This window comes from Neopsephotus bourkii, unplaced genomic scaffold (assembly GCF_033783945.1).
Source record: "Neopsephotus bourkii isolate Nb327-2 ecotype Australia unplaced genomic scaffold, CSIRO-AGI_Nbou_v1 NB_53, whole genome shotgun sequence".
Lineage (NCBI taxonomy): Eukaryota > Metazoa > Chordata > Aves > Psittaciformes > Psittacidae > Neopsephotus > Neopsephotus bourkii.
The window spans coordinates 4,270,254-4,288,351 of NW_026900570.1; the positions used below are offsets into that span (position 1 = coordinate 4,270,254).

Sequence of the window (18,098 nt, forward strand, 5' to 3'; positions counted from 1 at the left end):
AAATTCTAAAATGTAACCTACTGTGGTAAAAATAACTAAACATACTTAGTAAGCTTTACTGCTTTGGTTCCAGTGCAGAAGTCTTATCTTTTTAACATTTACACACTATTGTCTTTCACACCTTTCTGGTTATACATTCTCAGTGGCAAGAGAATCTATGTGAAATCAGTCAATAAAAGTACAGCTACAGAACAGGTCTGCTGGTATGTAAATTCAATGAAGGAATTAACTGGTGCCGAAGCAAACCAAGATACTCAGTCTAGGAACAGAGCCCACAAAATTGGCTTAGATCTATTTAAATTGCCTTACAAAAAACAAAATCCCAAACCCTCTCTTCTCCTCTAGGATATATTTTGCATGTCAAGTATGCTACAAGCCCCCAGAAATATAAAATATGCACACATATGTTAACAAGACAAGCCGAATAAAGGCTAAAATGGGAAAGCATTGCTTCAGGAAATCAAAACCTTTCATTCAATTTACTTGATGAGATGCTTGAGTTTACTGGAGCTAGAAGGTTTCCTATAAAACCTTTTCATAGGGTAGCTTCCAAGGGGTGCCCAGACCCTCCAAGAGTTCCTAGCTCAGCAGTGTTATGTAGGACCCTCACTGCTAAACTGAAGTGAGCTGCTGAAATTTGGCAACTGTGGTACAATGATATGAATTTTAAAGCATAACTAACCTACCAAATCATTTAGTTCTTGGCTGTTCATCTATTCACTAACATCTGTGCTGTGAAAACACGCATATATCTTTAAACATTGCTTACACTATAGACTAAAGATGCCTAAACTTCAAATATCTGACAAGAAGTCAAGATACCTGGAACTCAACCCAAACAGGCCATGGAGATGTTGGTGTTGTCCCAGGAAGCTGTGTTTTCACATTCTGCTTTTTATTATTTAAGTTTCAAACCAGACTTGTTAACAATATTAAATTCATGCAATGATTCCATTTAAACATTAGAATTCAGGATTTTTTTCACAATTCTCACTCTTTCGCTTACGGATGGAAATCATACTTGCAGAGACATTCTGCCTCTATTTATATTCCTTGGATGTAAGTAATTAATGCAGTAGAACAATGTTCTATGAAATAAGTGACAAGGCATTGAGAAGCACCTGACTTTAGAAGTTAAATGGACCATTTACAATGTCCATAAACGCATGTACATGGAGGCACTACCAAGCAAAACTTCAGTGACTTAAGCTGCAGGAGAGTTTTCACATGAATGAACCATTCAGTTCTTGGTGATCCTATCTGAGGATCTGCTCCTTCTATACACTATAAAGCCCGATATTAGTTTTTTGTATTGTACTGTAAATTGAAAGTTTTTTGTATTGTACTGTAAATTGAAACATCTGCAACAGTGTCTGTCAAAATCAGTCTGCATTCTCCTATGTGCAGCTGGTCATCGTCCCATCCCCTCCACCCCCCATCATGTGCATTAGTAAAGAGTTGTTTCTGCATTTAAGGTATCAAATAAAAGCTAATAACTACAGAGGGGTATTTCCCATTTCTTTTTCTGCTTGTGTGGTTCCTTTGTTCCTTGTATGGCATCAGTAATAAGATATTTTCATGTTGTGATTAGCCATCTACCAAAGTCCTAATATAATTCCAATGAGAAACTCGATCTCAACCTATCAGTAAATCAGACCTCTCAGTAAATCAGACAGCCAGAGACACATGTTAGGGAAAGACATCTTATGTTTGTCAGTTTTATTGAAGGCGTTTCAAACATTTTCATTATCACACATTTCAGAAAACACATTATAACAAAGGGTTTAAATCCAGCTGGTTCATAGATTTGTCTGTATATAGTTTATGAAAATATTTAGAAGTGCAGCAACGTCTCATTTCATTCTTAGTTCTGGCTAATGAGAGCGAGCCGAAAATTCATCAGTAAGCAAAGTTCTTAAATGTTGAAGAAAATATATATATTATATATATACATATACAGGAAGAATTAACTCAGAAAGAATGATTAGTAATACAAACCAACCCTTGGCTCATTGAGTGAAAAAGAAATCATCATGCAAACCATCAGCAAGCAAAGGTCAGAGGTCGTTAGAGGCTCAGAAAAGGGGTTTCCCACATTGTCCCTGCAGCAGAGTCACAGTTTCCAATGATCACTTTTGTGACTATGCAACTGGGCTCATATTACTAGCTGCAACATCACAAAAATGACACTGGCAACCGCTAATTAGCTGGCAAAATAAGAATTTGTCCATTTTTAAAGTGAGCAGTGTTAGTAAATGCCATTGCACGCAGCGAGAAGTGATAGCATAGTAGATATATATTTTAAGCAAAGCCCTCACATGTGATGCTAATTATCTTTTAGCTTAGCAGTCCCTCTTTAAAGTGTAAATGTGCTCCCTCTGGGCTCGAGAAATATTTAATGACACATATCAGTGCATGACTAACAAGCTAGTCCAGAGCAATAATGATTGGTCTATTGTTCAAAATGAAATTAGGACTCCAGAAGCATTTAAAACTGACCAGTGGTTTCTGTAGTAGCCTCACCTCTCAGGGACTGTCTTTGACACAGATTTTAAAAATATATAGAATAATCTCTTTTTTTGCAATTTGTAGCTATGTTATGAAAGTATGGTAGATAATTCTGCAGAGTTTAAAGTATCTGCTAGATGCAAAATCATCTAAAACACTGTCTGATACGTAGTAAGAGAAATGTAAGCTTTCAGTTTTCAAAAAGACTTGTAAAATTTACTTAAATAAAAATTTTAAGGTCCATATTTCCACAGACTCTGGGCAAGGTAATTTTGGGAATCCAATTTTTCTTGGCAATGAATTACAAAAAAATAGAGGGTTGGTTATGTATATGCTTAATTTCATATATGTATGTGAATATATAAATATACACACATATCCATATATATATATACAAACACACTGAATGCACATAAGAACATAGATAAGATTAAGAGAAATGAGAGCAGCCCCTTCCTTGCACTACCTTACTATGAGGGTGGTAGTGCTATCAGACATTTATTGTGAGGCCTTTGTGACTCAGCTGTTGTAATTCAATGGAGTTTGTACTTTGAATAGGAAGCTTCAGGTGCAAAACATGGGTTGTACAAATGAATTCCAAATACGTTATTTTAGCAATAGTGCATTAGGGTTTTTGTCATTAAAAAAAGGATAAAAGCAGCAAAGTCAGATGACCAAGAAAACTGAGATTCATAAACCAGCTATTGTGCATGACAAAATTCCTTTTCAGGAGGAATTTTACTATGCATTCGGTATTATGAGTTCATTGTACAAAATCTGCACGTAGCAAATGACTACAGTACCCTGCTCTGGACTGCGAATACATATGAAATGAACACTCAGAATTCAATTAAATGTTAACAGGTTCATTCTCATACTGGCTTCAAATACAAAAAATGGTAGCTCCACTACTTTTCTCACCTAGTTACCACTTTTCTCTTTCAAAGTATTGCACAACACTTCTTCAACATGGCTATTTAACCCTTGCACGATGTCACTCTAAGAAGTACTTTCTTGGAGATGTGAACTCTGACTTTCTGGAGATCTAATCCTGCAGTTCATGCAGGGACCTCAATTCTTACTGAAGCAACTCAGAGTTGAGGTGTTCCGAACTTCAGATGTCCTGGATGTACAGGCTCATTTATGGTCTAGTTAGAATTCCTAGCCGCTTTCCCACTAACTTCAGAAAGAGTAAAATCAGATGCTGTGTTGGCTCCGTGCTGCAGCCTCACACAGTTTAATGGAACTAGTTCAGATTTTCTTCTACAGAAATTCAAAACAGGCAACTTCCTTGGTATCAAAGCAAAGGGAAATCAACCTATAAAAATCACAGTAAAGTTTGAACCCAGAGAAGAAAACCTTGAAAATTCAATTACAGTTTCAACTCCATCCTATGGCTGTGCTTCATTCCTTCACAATTTCTTTTGTGTTGCTACTGTATAGCATAGCTTTATACTCTTCCCTAGCCATTGCTCCTATGATGCAGTACAGCTGTATTGTTACTTGACCTGCACCACGTTAGATGACTCTCTGCTTTGAGGAGCCTTGCAATATCTATGAGAATACTGATGGATGAAGGGTGGCATTTAGTTCTAAATTTTTAAGGGTAATATTTTGCCAACAGAGAACTGTACAAACAGCTCCCTTTGGATATATGCCAGCTTCTCCCCCTTAGGTGCAGATGTGTGAATCTGACTGGTATCAGCCAGAGCTCCCAGCACATATTGAAAGAAGTTTGGACCTTTTGAGCACTGAGCCCCTTCTAATCACTTTGGGGGGTTGTAGGTGATATTGTAGTACAGAGATGAAAACATGCGATCCCACAGGCTGCTTGTGGATTGAGAACCAACTCCCCAGACCTCCCAGAGATTCATTAGTCATAAGCGCATCGCTGTGGATTAGCTGATACACACTAACACCTACACATGAGGCACTGGGCACAGTTTGCAATCAAATGAAGATTATTTCAGACCAGTATTTATCATGCATGGCTTTCATTTTCAAATTAAAATTTAGATAGGCACAGCAAACACTAGAGAAGGTGGCAAGGACTTTCACAGGTTTTGCCTTTGTATATTTGTATTTTAAAGCCACGTTGACTTTCTTGAAAATTCCAGAGGGTATGCTTTGTCAACACTTTCATCTGCTTTCTCAAATTTCCACCTTCTTGCAGCCAAAGAAGGTCCACAGACCTTACTGTTTGATCCTTATGAGCAAATGCTCTCTTGGCAATGCTGTTATTGCCATATGACTCCATTGTGATTTTTTTTTTTTTCCCAAGCATGCTTATACTACATAACTTGCATGATTCCTGCAATAAGGATCTTAGGGGAGCCACACAAAAAGCCTGGAAGCTGCAGAATGGATAAATACTTGGAAAACAAAGAAATACAGAAGCACCGAGGAGCTGAACAAAGGGAGAAAAGTATCTACCTCTAAACGAGAAATGAGTATGTCCTAAAACCAGGCAACATCTATGTGTGAAACAACATTATACATCAACCTACTGCAGATTTTTGTGTTAGTTTAGCATTGTGGCATCACAGGCTGAGGACTCCCTTTTAAAACCAGAAATATTTAAAGGACAAGTAAAAGGACTAGTTTAGTTCGTCAGATGTGTATGGTCTTAAACTGTAATACTTTGTGCTTTACCTGCGGAAATCCAGAAGTGATCTTGTGGAAGCAGGAACCCTCTGATCATTCCAGCTGAGGAAGTGGAACTGTGTCACTGTGCGTGTCTCATTTGTCTGCAAGTTCTTCAGGTAGAAGCTCCTCACAAGGAAATCCTCGCACCAGATGTGCTCAGAGACAAGGTTTACCTACACCCCACAGGAAGAAACAGACATCAGCAATTTCAGTTGCAAGCCACACATTCAGGATTGCAGGTATAAGATGCCTGAAATGAAGGAATTGCATGAGTTTTATTTTCATTAGTAAATTGGCCAGTGCTGAGAAAATATATTTGATTTAACAGTCAATGTAGCTGTCAGGAAGGGGTCAGCTGCCATTGCTATTTTATTGAAAACATAAGAAAAATTCTTGATGGTCTTAATGAAAAAGGAAAAATCACTAACTTGAAACCTTATGTTTTTATGTGAATACAAAAGAGACTGCCTGAAAATGTGTTAGACTCCAGTTGCTTTCTACTCATAAATGTCCACAATGCACTGCCCAGGCCACTCTCAGAGGTCTTAAAAATCTGCGTTGAATTCATATGAGAAGTGAAAAGTCAGTTTCTTCTGCTATGTAGAAAAATAAGCATTAAAAAATGCAGGTTATTTGCAGAGCTCATCTTTTCTGAAAACAAGTTTGTGAACATTTTAGTATAAACAACAGTATTCCTTCACATTTTCCTATTCTTCGTATTTGGCATTGCTGTGTTATTTTTCTCCCCTGCTCACCTGGACAACTGGAAAAATCTGACAGCCATTGTCAATGTTACACTGCAACAAAATTGGTGATGCGATATTTTGGGCTAGAAGTGTAAAGCAGAAAATGAAAATATATATTTGCTGTTGTGACTGAAGCAAGAGGTAAAAATAGATAGTGTTAATTACTAAACCTATACAGAGGCTTTTCTACAAAGATATATACATGGCTTTCCTAAGGCAAAATTCACTAGTTCTAAAAATGCTATTTTTCCTGTAAAAAATAAATACACACTTTCCTATTTCAACTACTTGAAAAACCATTTGAAAGACCAAATTATTGTCCATGTTTTCAGTGTAATACTTGGCTCATAATTTAATAGATTTTATTCAGCTATTAAAATTGCACTTGCATTTTCTAGAAATCCAAAACTACTTCAAGGCACACAAAGTGTATTTAAGAGCCCTCAGCTCGACCTCCAGGTTAGATCGGCTTAAACACCATTTTGTCCCACATGAAATCAACCCATACACTTACTGTCACGTTTACAACCAGATATTCTGTTTAGGTACCTCATAGATGTGGTAGAGGTTTGACCCTTCGTCTGGCCAATAGTGGTAGCACTGTTTGACTCCGTTTTCCACGAGGGGTGTCAGCATGACAATAACGACACAGCCGTTCTCCCAGACCATCTGCAGACAAAGAAAGACACCGTGGCCACATTGTGACTGCCTAATTACTGCGTGACATGTATAATTACTGCACTCAGACACACAATCAAAATTTATTCCATTCACAGGAAATTTATTTCATTTTCATTAGACACTTTTACTCTGCAGCTGCTTTCAAATCCCTGAATAAACTGGCACCATATTTTGCAGGAGTCCATGAAATATTAAAGAATTCCCCGCGATTTCAGTTAGGGTCTTCCACAAAACCTCTCCTTGTTCCTGGTACTGTGTTCAGCTGTTTTTCTGTCGAACTTTAAGATCCACAAAGGGAATGCTGAATGACGCTTGCAAGACACACAGTTATTTGGGATTTGATATTTAATAGTAAAGCAGTACAGACCTACTAAAGTCACATGTGATGAAACCTGTTTGTGTCCTCAACCCTGTGTCGTTTTACAGTTTGCCATGCAGCAAAAGCTATTGCAGTACAGCATTGCTGAAACAATCATAAATGTTGGATCTGATCAACAGTAATGAGGAAAAGGCAGGAAAAACCTAAATCAAATGTGTTCTTCCAGAAACATTTCAGATGAACAAATCATTCCTCCAAACACACATTTATAAAAGATTTGTTGCAAATGGCCATTACTTTTTTCTTCTTTTTTTTTGTTTTTCCTTTTTTTTAAAAAAAATCTTCCTTTTTTTCTTCTCCTTTCTCTTTCTCCATTTCTTTTTTCTACTTTCCTTTTTGTCTTTTCTTTCGTTCTCTTTCTCTTCTTTCTCTTTCCTTATTCCTTTTGTTCTCTCCCTTCTTTTCTATCATCTCTCTTTTCCCCCTTTATTTTCCTCTTTTTTTTTTTTCCCCCTCTTTTTTTTTTCTGGAGGTAGGAGGAAAGTCCAGCTCCTGCTGCAGACGGTGCATTCAGTGCACAGGTACAGCAGGAACAGAGGAAAAAAGTATTTCTTCACTACCAGCATGACCGCTTAATTATTTAGACCAGGCACAGAGTAGGATACAGGAATCCAGCACATCCTCAAGTAATGGATTTGTGGATATCTCCTCCAAACAGCAAACAAGCAAAGATGCTCTGGTCTGCCGTATCTCTCTTCCAAACACAGCCCATGGCTGAACAAAAAGGCTCCTATGAATTAATACCAAGCAGCATAATCACTAAAAACTGTTATTATTATGCTGTACATTGATGTTATATTTGCATACAACTTTCATTGTCTTTTTGCTAGCATATAAAATTACTGAATGAAGAGAAAACTGCTCTTTTTGTGAAGGGTTATGTTTATTTCACAGAAATATTTATAAGCAACTGTATTGACATGTAAATTTTGTAAACAAAAAAGGCCTTTGTCTAAACTGTGCAAAGATGAGATGATACATTCAATTCAAGGATTATTTTTTTTAATTACATATCAAATAAAAAGGTTTCCCATTCATGGATAATGATGTTGTCTTCCCTTTTAAGAATAGCTTGCACGTAGAGAAACAAATTACATTTTCCTTCCTTTTTTTTTTTTTTTTCATTTTGCAACATAATGAAAACAACTTTTCAACCCAGCTTAGAAATTCATTTAGAGAAATGCATCTATGGTTTGCAGAGAATGGGGTTATTTATCAATTTAAACAGAAGTGGGGAAAAACTTACAGGTGAATGTAAGGAATAAAAATAATCTTCCTTACCTTCTTTATTTTTTTTCCCTTAAAAGGATTTTTAAATGATAAAATGTCTGTAATCCACTCACCCTCTTGTTAGAAACTCATAATGCCACAAAGCCAGCTAAAATACTTTAAATTGACAGCTAATTTATTTTACAGACAGATGTAGATTTATCATTTGTATCTTTTTTGTACTGCATTTGTTTTAGGCTGCAGCTGGGAACCTTCTTTGTATGTGAGGAAGATGATATGGATCTCATTCATGCTAACGTAGTTTCACCTCTTCTAGTCAGCAATCAGACTAAGATAAGAATTCAAAACATGCATCTTACTTTAAAACTAGCCCCACTAAATCAGTACTTTCATCACATAACGATTTAATGTGCCTCTAGAAGGTATAGAAGCTCATTGAAGCCATTACGAAAATGAGGAGAAACATAGTTTTTATGAGTGTAATAAAAATACAATGATCTAGACCATAAACTAATCATCTACCACTCTGCTTGTGCCACCCAAGTGTAACATTATAAAAGCCCACTCATTTAGAGAGGAATCCTTACAGTTTGGCAATCCTCTTCATTGGTTCAAAGATACAGCATTTCATTACAGAGGGACTGACTGCATCTCTGAAGATTTCATTAAGCATAAATCCAAATGAAAGTTAATTTAAACAAACAATTTGAAAGTTACTCTGGGGTATAATATTTCTTTTAGGTCCTTGTGTGAAAATGTAGAAGTCAAACCTACTAAATCAAGGCGGCAATACAATCTAGTGCCATCATCCCTGTTACAAGCAATTGTCACTGCATCTCCTGTGCTTACCATTGAGATGGAATTTTCACTAAGACTCACAGTCTGTGACTGGAGGACTACAGTATTTTCTTTGTTTCCTTGATAACTTAAATATTAGACCATCAGGCTGCTACCCAGATTTCTTTCCAAGTAACATAGAAGTGGCATGAATCAAAGGCAGTTCATGGAGTTTTATAGTCACCTGTTCACTACCCCATCTTTAACTTGGTGATGGGTTTTTCAAAAGCTCTCCCAACACTTAACATTTTGCTATGTGCCCTGTCCAGACATGGCCGTGTGTTAGAAAGTGGCCCTGAAGAGTGTGCCTTTGTAACAAAGGAACAGGTAGCACAGACCTGCTCTGCACAATCCCTGTACAGCCTTCGGAGAAGAGTGTCTGGATACCAGACATTTCAGTTGGGCTTGGAGAGTAAAGGAGGAGGCTTGGTTTCAAATTCACAGTAATTCACATAATTCTGAACTTTGTATGCATGCACAGTATAAAGTAAGTCAATGCATGTGATATAAGAATAAAGAGAATATCAGGTCCTTAGGGCAGAGGTTTTTATTTTTAGGTAGATCCCAGCAAAATTATGCCTTATTTGCCCAAGCATCTATGAAAAGTAAATATGTTTAGAATACTTGGCAGGGGCAGTTTCCTGTTTGCAATTTACTGTAATACTTTCAAGAGAAGAAATGTTCAATAGAGTCTTCTGAATGGAAGTGAGAAAGTCTGAGCTACGTATAGGAGCTCACTACAGAGCTCACAATACATGCTTTGCTGAAAAAGACAGTGCATGATTTTGTGTGACATGTCTACCTGCAGCCTGTATCACTCAGGACTTTAGACAAGAATAACACCATCCCACCCCATTTATTGCAAATTAAAGGCCGGATCCTTCAACCCAAAGATGAGCAGTGTGTTTGACATCCACAGGATTCCCTGTTGATGAAATCCACCATGCGTAGAGACCTCATGCTGTGGTTACCCAGCATGCCAGTCTCTTACAAAGGACTTCCACATTAGGATGAAATATATTTAGTACAAATTACTTGCAAAAGAGCACAGAACTGCTCCTTTTTCAAGTAAGGAGAAAAAGTTACAAATAGGAGAATCAGCATTACAACACTGCCATAAATCTGATAAAACACCGGTTTTTGAAAGCTTATATTTTAAAATGTCCTTGTTCACTAGCTTGTAAAAAAATGGTTAATATGAATCACTTTGGTTTTTTTCAGACACTTCATCATTTTTAAGCTTCTTTCGATAACAAATGATCCCACCCAAACCCTGTTTTCAGTCATTTTCCCCCTTATTTTTGTGACAGGGAAATGACAATGTGCTCCTGGTGAAGAACTTTCTATAAAGTGACAATAAAAGCATAAAATAGATAATGTGTTAAATCCAACCTAAAAATAACAGGGTAATCATACCAGCTGCTTTCTAGGAGAGATCTCCAGAAAACTAAAGAATTCACCTTTTCAGTCTTTTAGGCAAATGCAACTGTTTGGAAAAGCAGACAAACAAGCAAATCAACCCCAAATAATTTCTAATGATAATCAAAACTCAGCATGAATAAACACAACTTCTAAAACAACAAAAAGGGTACTAACCCTTGCTGGATCAGATAATTATCCATTACATGTCTTGAAAATAAGTAATGTGACTTCTTTCAAGTTCTCCACTGGAAATGGGAAACATTGTATTGAATGGACACAATCAGAAAATGGTATTTTCTGCAATATTTTAAAACCATACTGCAATGTTTTAATGGGTAAAAAAAAACAACAACAACAAAAAAGAGTTATATTTTAACTGGAAAAAAAAAAAAGGAGGGAGAATTAGATGTTTGTTCTCAACTAGAACTTCACAATGTGCGCCAGTCAAAAAGCAACCTCTTCTGCAAAGCATTTGGTTGAAAATGACTTATCATTTTGACATGTAATGGGTCAAATCTGTCAAGGTCAGAATTGCCATTTGCAATGTCATAGCTGTGCCAGACGGTTAAACAAAGCTATAGGTTGAAAAATTAGAGATCAACAATCTGTATTTAATTAAAAAAATAATCTGACTCTAGCAGTTGAAAAGATGCCTTCAGAGAGCACCTTATACAAATACATGGTTGTTAAACTGGCTCCATATGTTATATCCCTACTGTTGCAGCAACAATTGTTTGGAAGTCAGTGGGAATTGCTAACTCAAGATGACTGTATGTGTAGCAATAACTTCTGCTTTCTCAGAGGAACACAAACTGCTCTTATTCTTCTCAGTAGACTCTTAACTCAAGCCTCATTATTAAATAATTTAAATATGAATACTATTTAGTACTGCAGTGCTGACAAAATTAGATTAAGGAGGAAAAGTCCACCAAAAATGCCTGTAATTACCTTTTCACATTGGTATCGGAAAGGTGGAACCTAAACAACAAAGGGATAGAAATTTTAAAAGGACCACTTCCAAGTACCTTCTCCAACCAGAGGCATAATTAGAAGTGAGCATGGCAAATGTGCACTCCTTTACTGAACGTCTATGGAATTCCTAATGCTGTATTTATTTCACATGGCTTGACAAGTTACTAGAGCTCTAGGGGCTACTGTTCAGTGCCTCTCTCTCCCTTGCTGTTTTTCTTTTATTAAATTAAAATATGCATATTTTAAACATTGAATTGCTTTGTGTCGCTTTTCATCTGCTTTTCTTTCTGAAGGTGAGAACTGATCAGACATGCAGGAAGTCCCATTCCAGGCAAGGAAAATAAAACCTGGGAATCAAGACTGCCTGAAATCACTATGTTCTGCACAGAACAAAATGCAGAAGAATAATTTAGTCTGTAAATTAATTTCAGTACTCATAAAACATGCTGAACTGGGAGCATAGAAACCAGCAATTAGAGCAGGGAAGGGTTTGGTACAGTTGTTCCTACTCAGCCCATGGGCTTGGAACACCGATTTTTCAGGGAGACTTTTTCAGCCCACCAGGATTTGCCCTTGGAGATCACTGATGACTAATCCTTTTTACGCAGCAAACAATCAACTGACAGTATTCTGTATTTGTTTTGATGAATTAAAAAACTGGAAGAGAGAAGCAAAGATTCATGTCTTCAAGACTGCAACTCAGGAACAGGGTTCTTAATATGCTGGCATAACCTGGGAGGAAAACATCGGTCAGTTTTTGAACTGACAGTGATAATATACTCCTGAATATGGGTAGGGAAAAAATATTCTAAAATAGCATTAGATTAAGAAATGCAGGACTGGAGACAACAAAAAGCAAATGGCAACCCAACTCCCTGGCTCACATTAGGGCTCCGATCTTACTCTTGGGACTCTTTCTGCACTTTACATTTAATAATCTTGCAGTAAAAGTGGAAAATACTCAGAGGAGCAGAGATAAGGTATTCCCACTCCTTGTAACCACAACAGGACAAACCTCTACTCCAGTAAGCTTTGTTTTTGTTTGCCAGCAATAGGTGCCCAGCTTTAACAGGAAGGTTGAAGAGCATTTCCAATTTCAAGACTATTTCATGTATTGCAGAATAGTGGAGGAAAGATGAAGTCATGAAAAGCATGGGTTTGGTGCAGAATATGTAGGATAAAGCTCATTCTCACTTACTAGAGGAGCATCCTAATCATAAAGGGGCAGAACCTGCCATCTGCCTTCCTGGTCAGTGCTGTTCATGAGTGGTGTCTGCTCTGTCATCCGTGCCAGACATGAGCCCTTCAGGGACTAAGGCTGGGGAACTATCTAGCCTCAGATACAGATCTATTCAGGCAAAAGACAGAATATTCTAGTCCAGACTATAAGGGTTGACTGTATTTGTTGTAGGTGCTTTGAACCTTATTAAACATCTGCAAAATAAGGAAAATCCTATTTCTCAACTCCTTCTACAGAAGTTATATAATGTTCATATATTTATTAATTATACTGGTCATAGAGGGAGGACATCACAAAAACATAACAAATATTTACAAAAATATATCATATGTGGCTTCATTTTCTAAGGCAATTAAAGCCTATCCTCTTAAGTCACTTGGCATGAACTGCCTGATCCCTCCCTCTATTTCATTTAATATGGTAAAATGAAAAAAACGATGAAAATGCATTTCCCTCCAAAAAGGCAGAGTGGATAGAAGGGCAAGTGTGGGTAGATTTATGAAAGCAAGGCATTACGTGGGGTATTTTCCAGAGAGAAAAATTATAGCCTCCTACAGAAATCTCCATTTGGAGATGAGGAACCTTAGCAGACATGCAATTTATAAAACTGGCATAATTAAGAGCAATTTTTCAGTGCAAGGACAGTTGGCTTTAAATTTCCTAACTCCTAGGAACAGTTTCTTGCATATTATCATCCCTGCTTCTTAGAACACATTGCAAGTTAAGACATGTACTTGATGTCAAATACTTCATGGAATTATAACCCAGCACATGTAGAAAATAATAAAATTTTATGCCTCCAGAATTATTCACAACATGGAACTCCTGCTGCGAAAACTTGTTATAGATCAGAAATGTTCTACATCCTCTTTCTTTTGAATTATGTTCAAAGAGATGTTGAATTTTAATAGCGTTATGTGAAAGAGCTGAGTGAAATCTCACTGAAGCTGCTGGACAAAATCATCACCTTTCATTCAAGATAAATGTAAGAAACAAGCAAACTCTTTTATGGAGCCTGATAACTGAAATTACAAAAGTTATCATCAAAAACAAGAGAAACGTGAAGCATATGGACCCATAAGTTTCTCTAGAAACTGATATGCTTAATGCAGGGAGAGAGGCATTAATCAAGGCAAGATGATTAATCCAGATAAGCAGCAAAAATGTGTAAAAGGAATAAAGAAACCCCCAGCACAGCTCAACAAACTAACATTGTGATCTGGTAGAAGAAAAGCTGAAAAAGAGGTTGGGGGTAAAACACTGGGTGAAGGAGGTTTGGAAAAAAGAATTTATTGCCTGTTATTTGATTCTGTCTTTGTCCAAGGAAATAAAACTCTGTACTTTCTTTGTAAATAAAATGGAACTATAACAAAGCAAAACCCTATCCTGAGGACGAATTCTGTTTCCAGCTGAGAAGAAAACAACCCACAGACCTGGCAAATTGTTTAGCTACTCAGGTAAAAATGGATTAATACCATGTGAGAAGAGGCATCCAGTTTTCAAGAAAGGGAATTATAAGGTGGAATTCCCACTGAACCAAAATAGAATCAATGAAGGAGGTATCTCTCGGAAGTAGTAATTGGTAAAAAGAGATGAAAACAAGACTAGATGAAATTAAAGGAAGACTTAAATCAGTTGGAAGCTTCTAAAAATTAATTAAGGTAGTAGCTGGAAAATTTCCAGAGCAGTCTAAGAGATGACATGCAGGCAGAGATGAAATCTCTGCTTGAGCCGCAAAGATAGAGTATCCAAACAGATTAGGAAACCCTGTGGCAAAATAGATCAATGAGATGACTGACAACACAACTCCTGCAGGCTAGAAAGTTTTCAAAGAAATAGGTAAGCCAGGGAAGTTGGAACTAACTTGGCACTTGCTGACTTAGAGAAGCTGTGCCAAGAATAGAAGGAGCTGGAGAAATAAACTGGAGGGACACAGCTCTGGAAGTCTGATGCCTAGATGCACCATTAGAAAAAACAGAGTAAGTCTCTTGCCTTTTTTACCACCATAATTCTTCCAAAATATACAAAATTGAGCAAGATTTGAAAATGCCCAATATACAGGAGTTTGGACTATCTCCAGCTCAAAGACTGCATCTTTGAAAGAAAAACTTCCATCAAGCTGATCTCTCTCAGGTCAACATGAAAACCCAAATAAATAGAAAGGTGTACGGAAAATGCTGAGTCCAATGGCCAGCTCTAGTGCCCAAATTAGATGGTATTCAAGAGCAAAACCTGTTCTTCTTCCTCACCTTATCAAAAAAAGACATAATCTTTCAAGAAGTGGTCACTTGTGAGATGATTGAAACTGGTCCCCTTCTAGTTCCATAGTGGTACTAGGCATGAATCTGCTCATCACTAGTATGAATGATTTTAAAAATTAATAACAAGAGAAGCCTGGAAAAAGCATCATCCATGTTTTAAGAAAAAGTTTTGTCCATTTTGGGAAAGAGAAGACCCTGACCTAACCATGATCTTTGTACAGATCTGAGCAACTTGAAAATGGTAAATGGGAATTTGATTGCTAAGTGTCTACTAAGTGTCACTTGCACAAAAGTACTGGGCACTGGATTAACATAACAGGTTTTAGAGAGGCTTGCCAATAAGAATAGAAATAAAGATTATTCTAAACTACATCATCTGTTTGGTCTTAAATAGAGATAACGGAAGTGACCACATGGTCCCATAGATGACAGAGATGAAGAGAAGCAGGCACTGCAGAGCAGTTTTAGAGCTCTAAGTTCCTTTTGGAAGAAGCTTCCTCCAAATATATTTGTAGCTTTCTCCCCTGGCAACAGGCATTTGATCCACTAGACCACTGAACAGTTGGTCTAAAGTGAAACCTACAAAGTAAGTACTGTGACTCTCTACAACTCCAATCCTAGTGGGCTATGCTGCTTGCTAATGTAGACATAGTCACTGATTGGTGGAAGAATTTAATGCAAGTCTAAAGGAAAATAGGTTTAGAATTTGTATTTCTGGAATTTGAACATGAAATCTAGACAGGACAAATCAGGTGCAGTCTGGATTTCATTATGCATATCTGGATTTCATTATGCGTATTTATTGTGTAAATGGCAAGAAAGCTGTCTTATACCTTCAAGTAATAAGCTTGCTTTTTAGACAAGTGTTTTCTAGAAATCAGCTTGAAATGTCTACAGGAGTGGAAACAATTATAACAGTTTCTTACTGCGGTAGCCTGGGGCTTCAGCAACTCCAACATAAAATGGAGTGGCTGGTACCCACCATGCAACTACACTTTTGGGAATCTTAGCAGCTAAGACTCAGGAAAAAGTAGAAAGCAATATATCTACTAAATATTGCCATAGAAGGTGATGCCAAGCTCCAAGAGTTTCTGTTAGACTTGCTAAAGCATGACATTGTGCATTTAGGCAAGGAACAGCTGAACAGTCCTAGGTATCTCTGGAGTCTGTCACTTTTCTCACTATCAGTCAGAAAACTGCTTCACTGAGCACACAAAAAGGGAGAAAAGCAACAGCTGGTATTAAGTGGAGGAGGGAGAGGGAGGAGAACCACCGAGAAGATGTATCAGGAATAAATAACTGAATCGTTAAACAATCCCTGGTGGCAGCACCATGTTCTGTATAAATGACACACAAAAAATGTACTCAAGTAAACATCAAAGGATTCTGCCCTGACAGGAGTTAATACTCTATTTTCCACAGCAAGCGCAGGTTGCCCATGCTTTACCTTAAGATAGGTACAGTTTGGTGAAAAAGTAACAGAAATTTTGCTCCTACATCTGGGTGTAAACCACAACAATTTTAAGCCATGGCTTTCGACTTGTACAATGGACCTACTGCAGGTCAGTGGTAATGGATGCAGACTTCTGTAAGGAGTTAATCTCTCTTGGCCTGTTTATTACACTTGGTTGGTACCATAAGGCCACGTAAAAAGCTTGGGACAGTAACCAGCACATTGATGTGTGATCTGCAGGAAGTTTAAGTTTAAGAAAAGTGGGTAACAGACTAATCTAATATAGGTAGATTGAAGCGAGAGACATCACAAAAACAAATGTAAGAAACAAACTTTTCTATGGAACCTGACAGAAGAAACAATAAAAGAATATCACATCAAAAATGGACACATAGCCTCACTTGAGCAATTGCTGAACCATGGCTGCCAAATAAATGGCTTCTGAGGAGATGTTTACATCAGATCTGGTGGGGAGATGGAATGAGCTTTCACTGCTGGATAACCGGGAGGAGAAATCACTAAAAAGAGCAGAAGGAAAGTGAAGCAGAGTGAAGACTCCATACTCACAAACAGCATGAAGACAGAAAGTCAAGAAAGAGACCTTTTGATTACCAAAGGATATTCGGAAGGAATTTGATTGGATCACAGAAATAACATTTCAGTTCTACTCTCTGTGTCTGTACAAACAGTTTGTTTAACTGTTCAGACTGGAATGGGAGAAGAACAAAATATATCCTTCATACTCTGTTTGCATGATTAATTCCGATTTCTGCATTAGCAAAAAAAGCTTATACAAAGTGTGGTTTTTTAAATGACTCTAAAAAATGAGAATATATATTTTTTAACATGTAGAGGTGCAGCTGCACATGCAAATAAACAACATATAAATATACAAATATGCAAAAATATACACTTAAAATCCTGGGCCTTAGGAATTGTAACATATCATTACACAACAGCTAACACGGTATTGGATTTTCACATGTTTAATTTAAGAAACACATTGTCATGTATCATGCTTGTTATAAGGAATTCACCTGCCAAGCAAAAAAATAAAAAATAAATCGTTGTTCTCAGGTATGTCTAATTACCAAATAATGAAGAAAAACCCCACAAGTTACTTGAAAATTTAAGTCAGACCAACAACTCAACTCACTTCAAGAAGAAACCATTTGCTCTGCACTTTTAAGAAGCAGTCCCAAAATACCTCAGACTGAGCATTTAAATATCCAGGAACCCACAATCAAGCTTGAAAATGTCCTGATTCCTCATCAGAAATAGTAGGAAATTGTGACATGAAAAACATCTTCAATAAGGATCAGTTAACACTTTCTAATCATAGACCAAGCGGTGCAGATGGAGAGAGTTGATGATTTCAACTGATGCAAGCTCCTAGAACACAATAGCACTTTGAAATTTGTACATAGACGCTCTTTATCTTCAGAACAAATGTTTCAGAATTCATAATACAAAACAAAAGATAAAAACATATGTTTGTGTTGATAATAAGCCTCAGTTGGCCTCCTCCCCAAACAGCCTTGGTAAGCTTTCAGGCACACTTATACACTTACAAAGGAATATCGAACGCAGCATATCTGTCAGTTGCACACACCTAGCCTGGTGGAGTGTGTATGTCTAAATCTTAGAGCTGCACGAGCACATAAAAATACTGCATGCAAAGTAAGCTCATATTTGTGCATCACTAACTACTGCCTTTAGACCC

At 37.2% G+C, this 18,098-nt stretch overlaps 1 protein-coding gene across 2 annotated transcripts in view; it reads right to left on the reverse strand.

Moving 5' to 3' along the window:
- The window catches only part of PTPRN2 (protein tyrosine phosphatase receptor type N2), a 652,626-nt gene that overhangs the window by 25,598 nt on the left and 608,930 nt on the right, over nucleotides 1-18,098 (reverse strand). For both annotated transcript variants that reach the window (XM_061349404.1, XM_061349393.1), the window contains 2 exons: nucleotides 6,450-6,569; nucleotides 5,161-5,327 (listed from right to left, as the gene is read on the reverse strand). In XM_061349404.1, coding sequence (XP_061205388.1) covers nucleotides 5,161-5,327; nucleotides 6,450-6,569 — 287 coding nt within the window. The remainder of the gene's footprint in view (nucleotides 1-5,160; nucleotides 5,328-6,449; nucleotides 6,570-18,098) is intronic.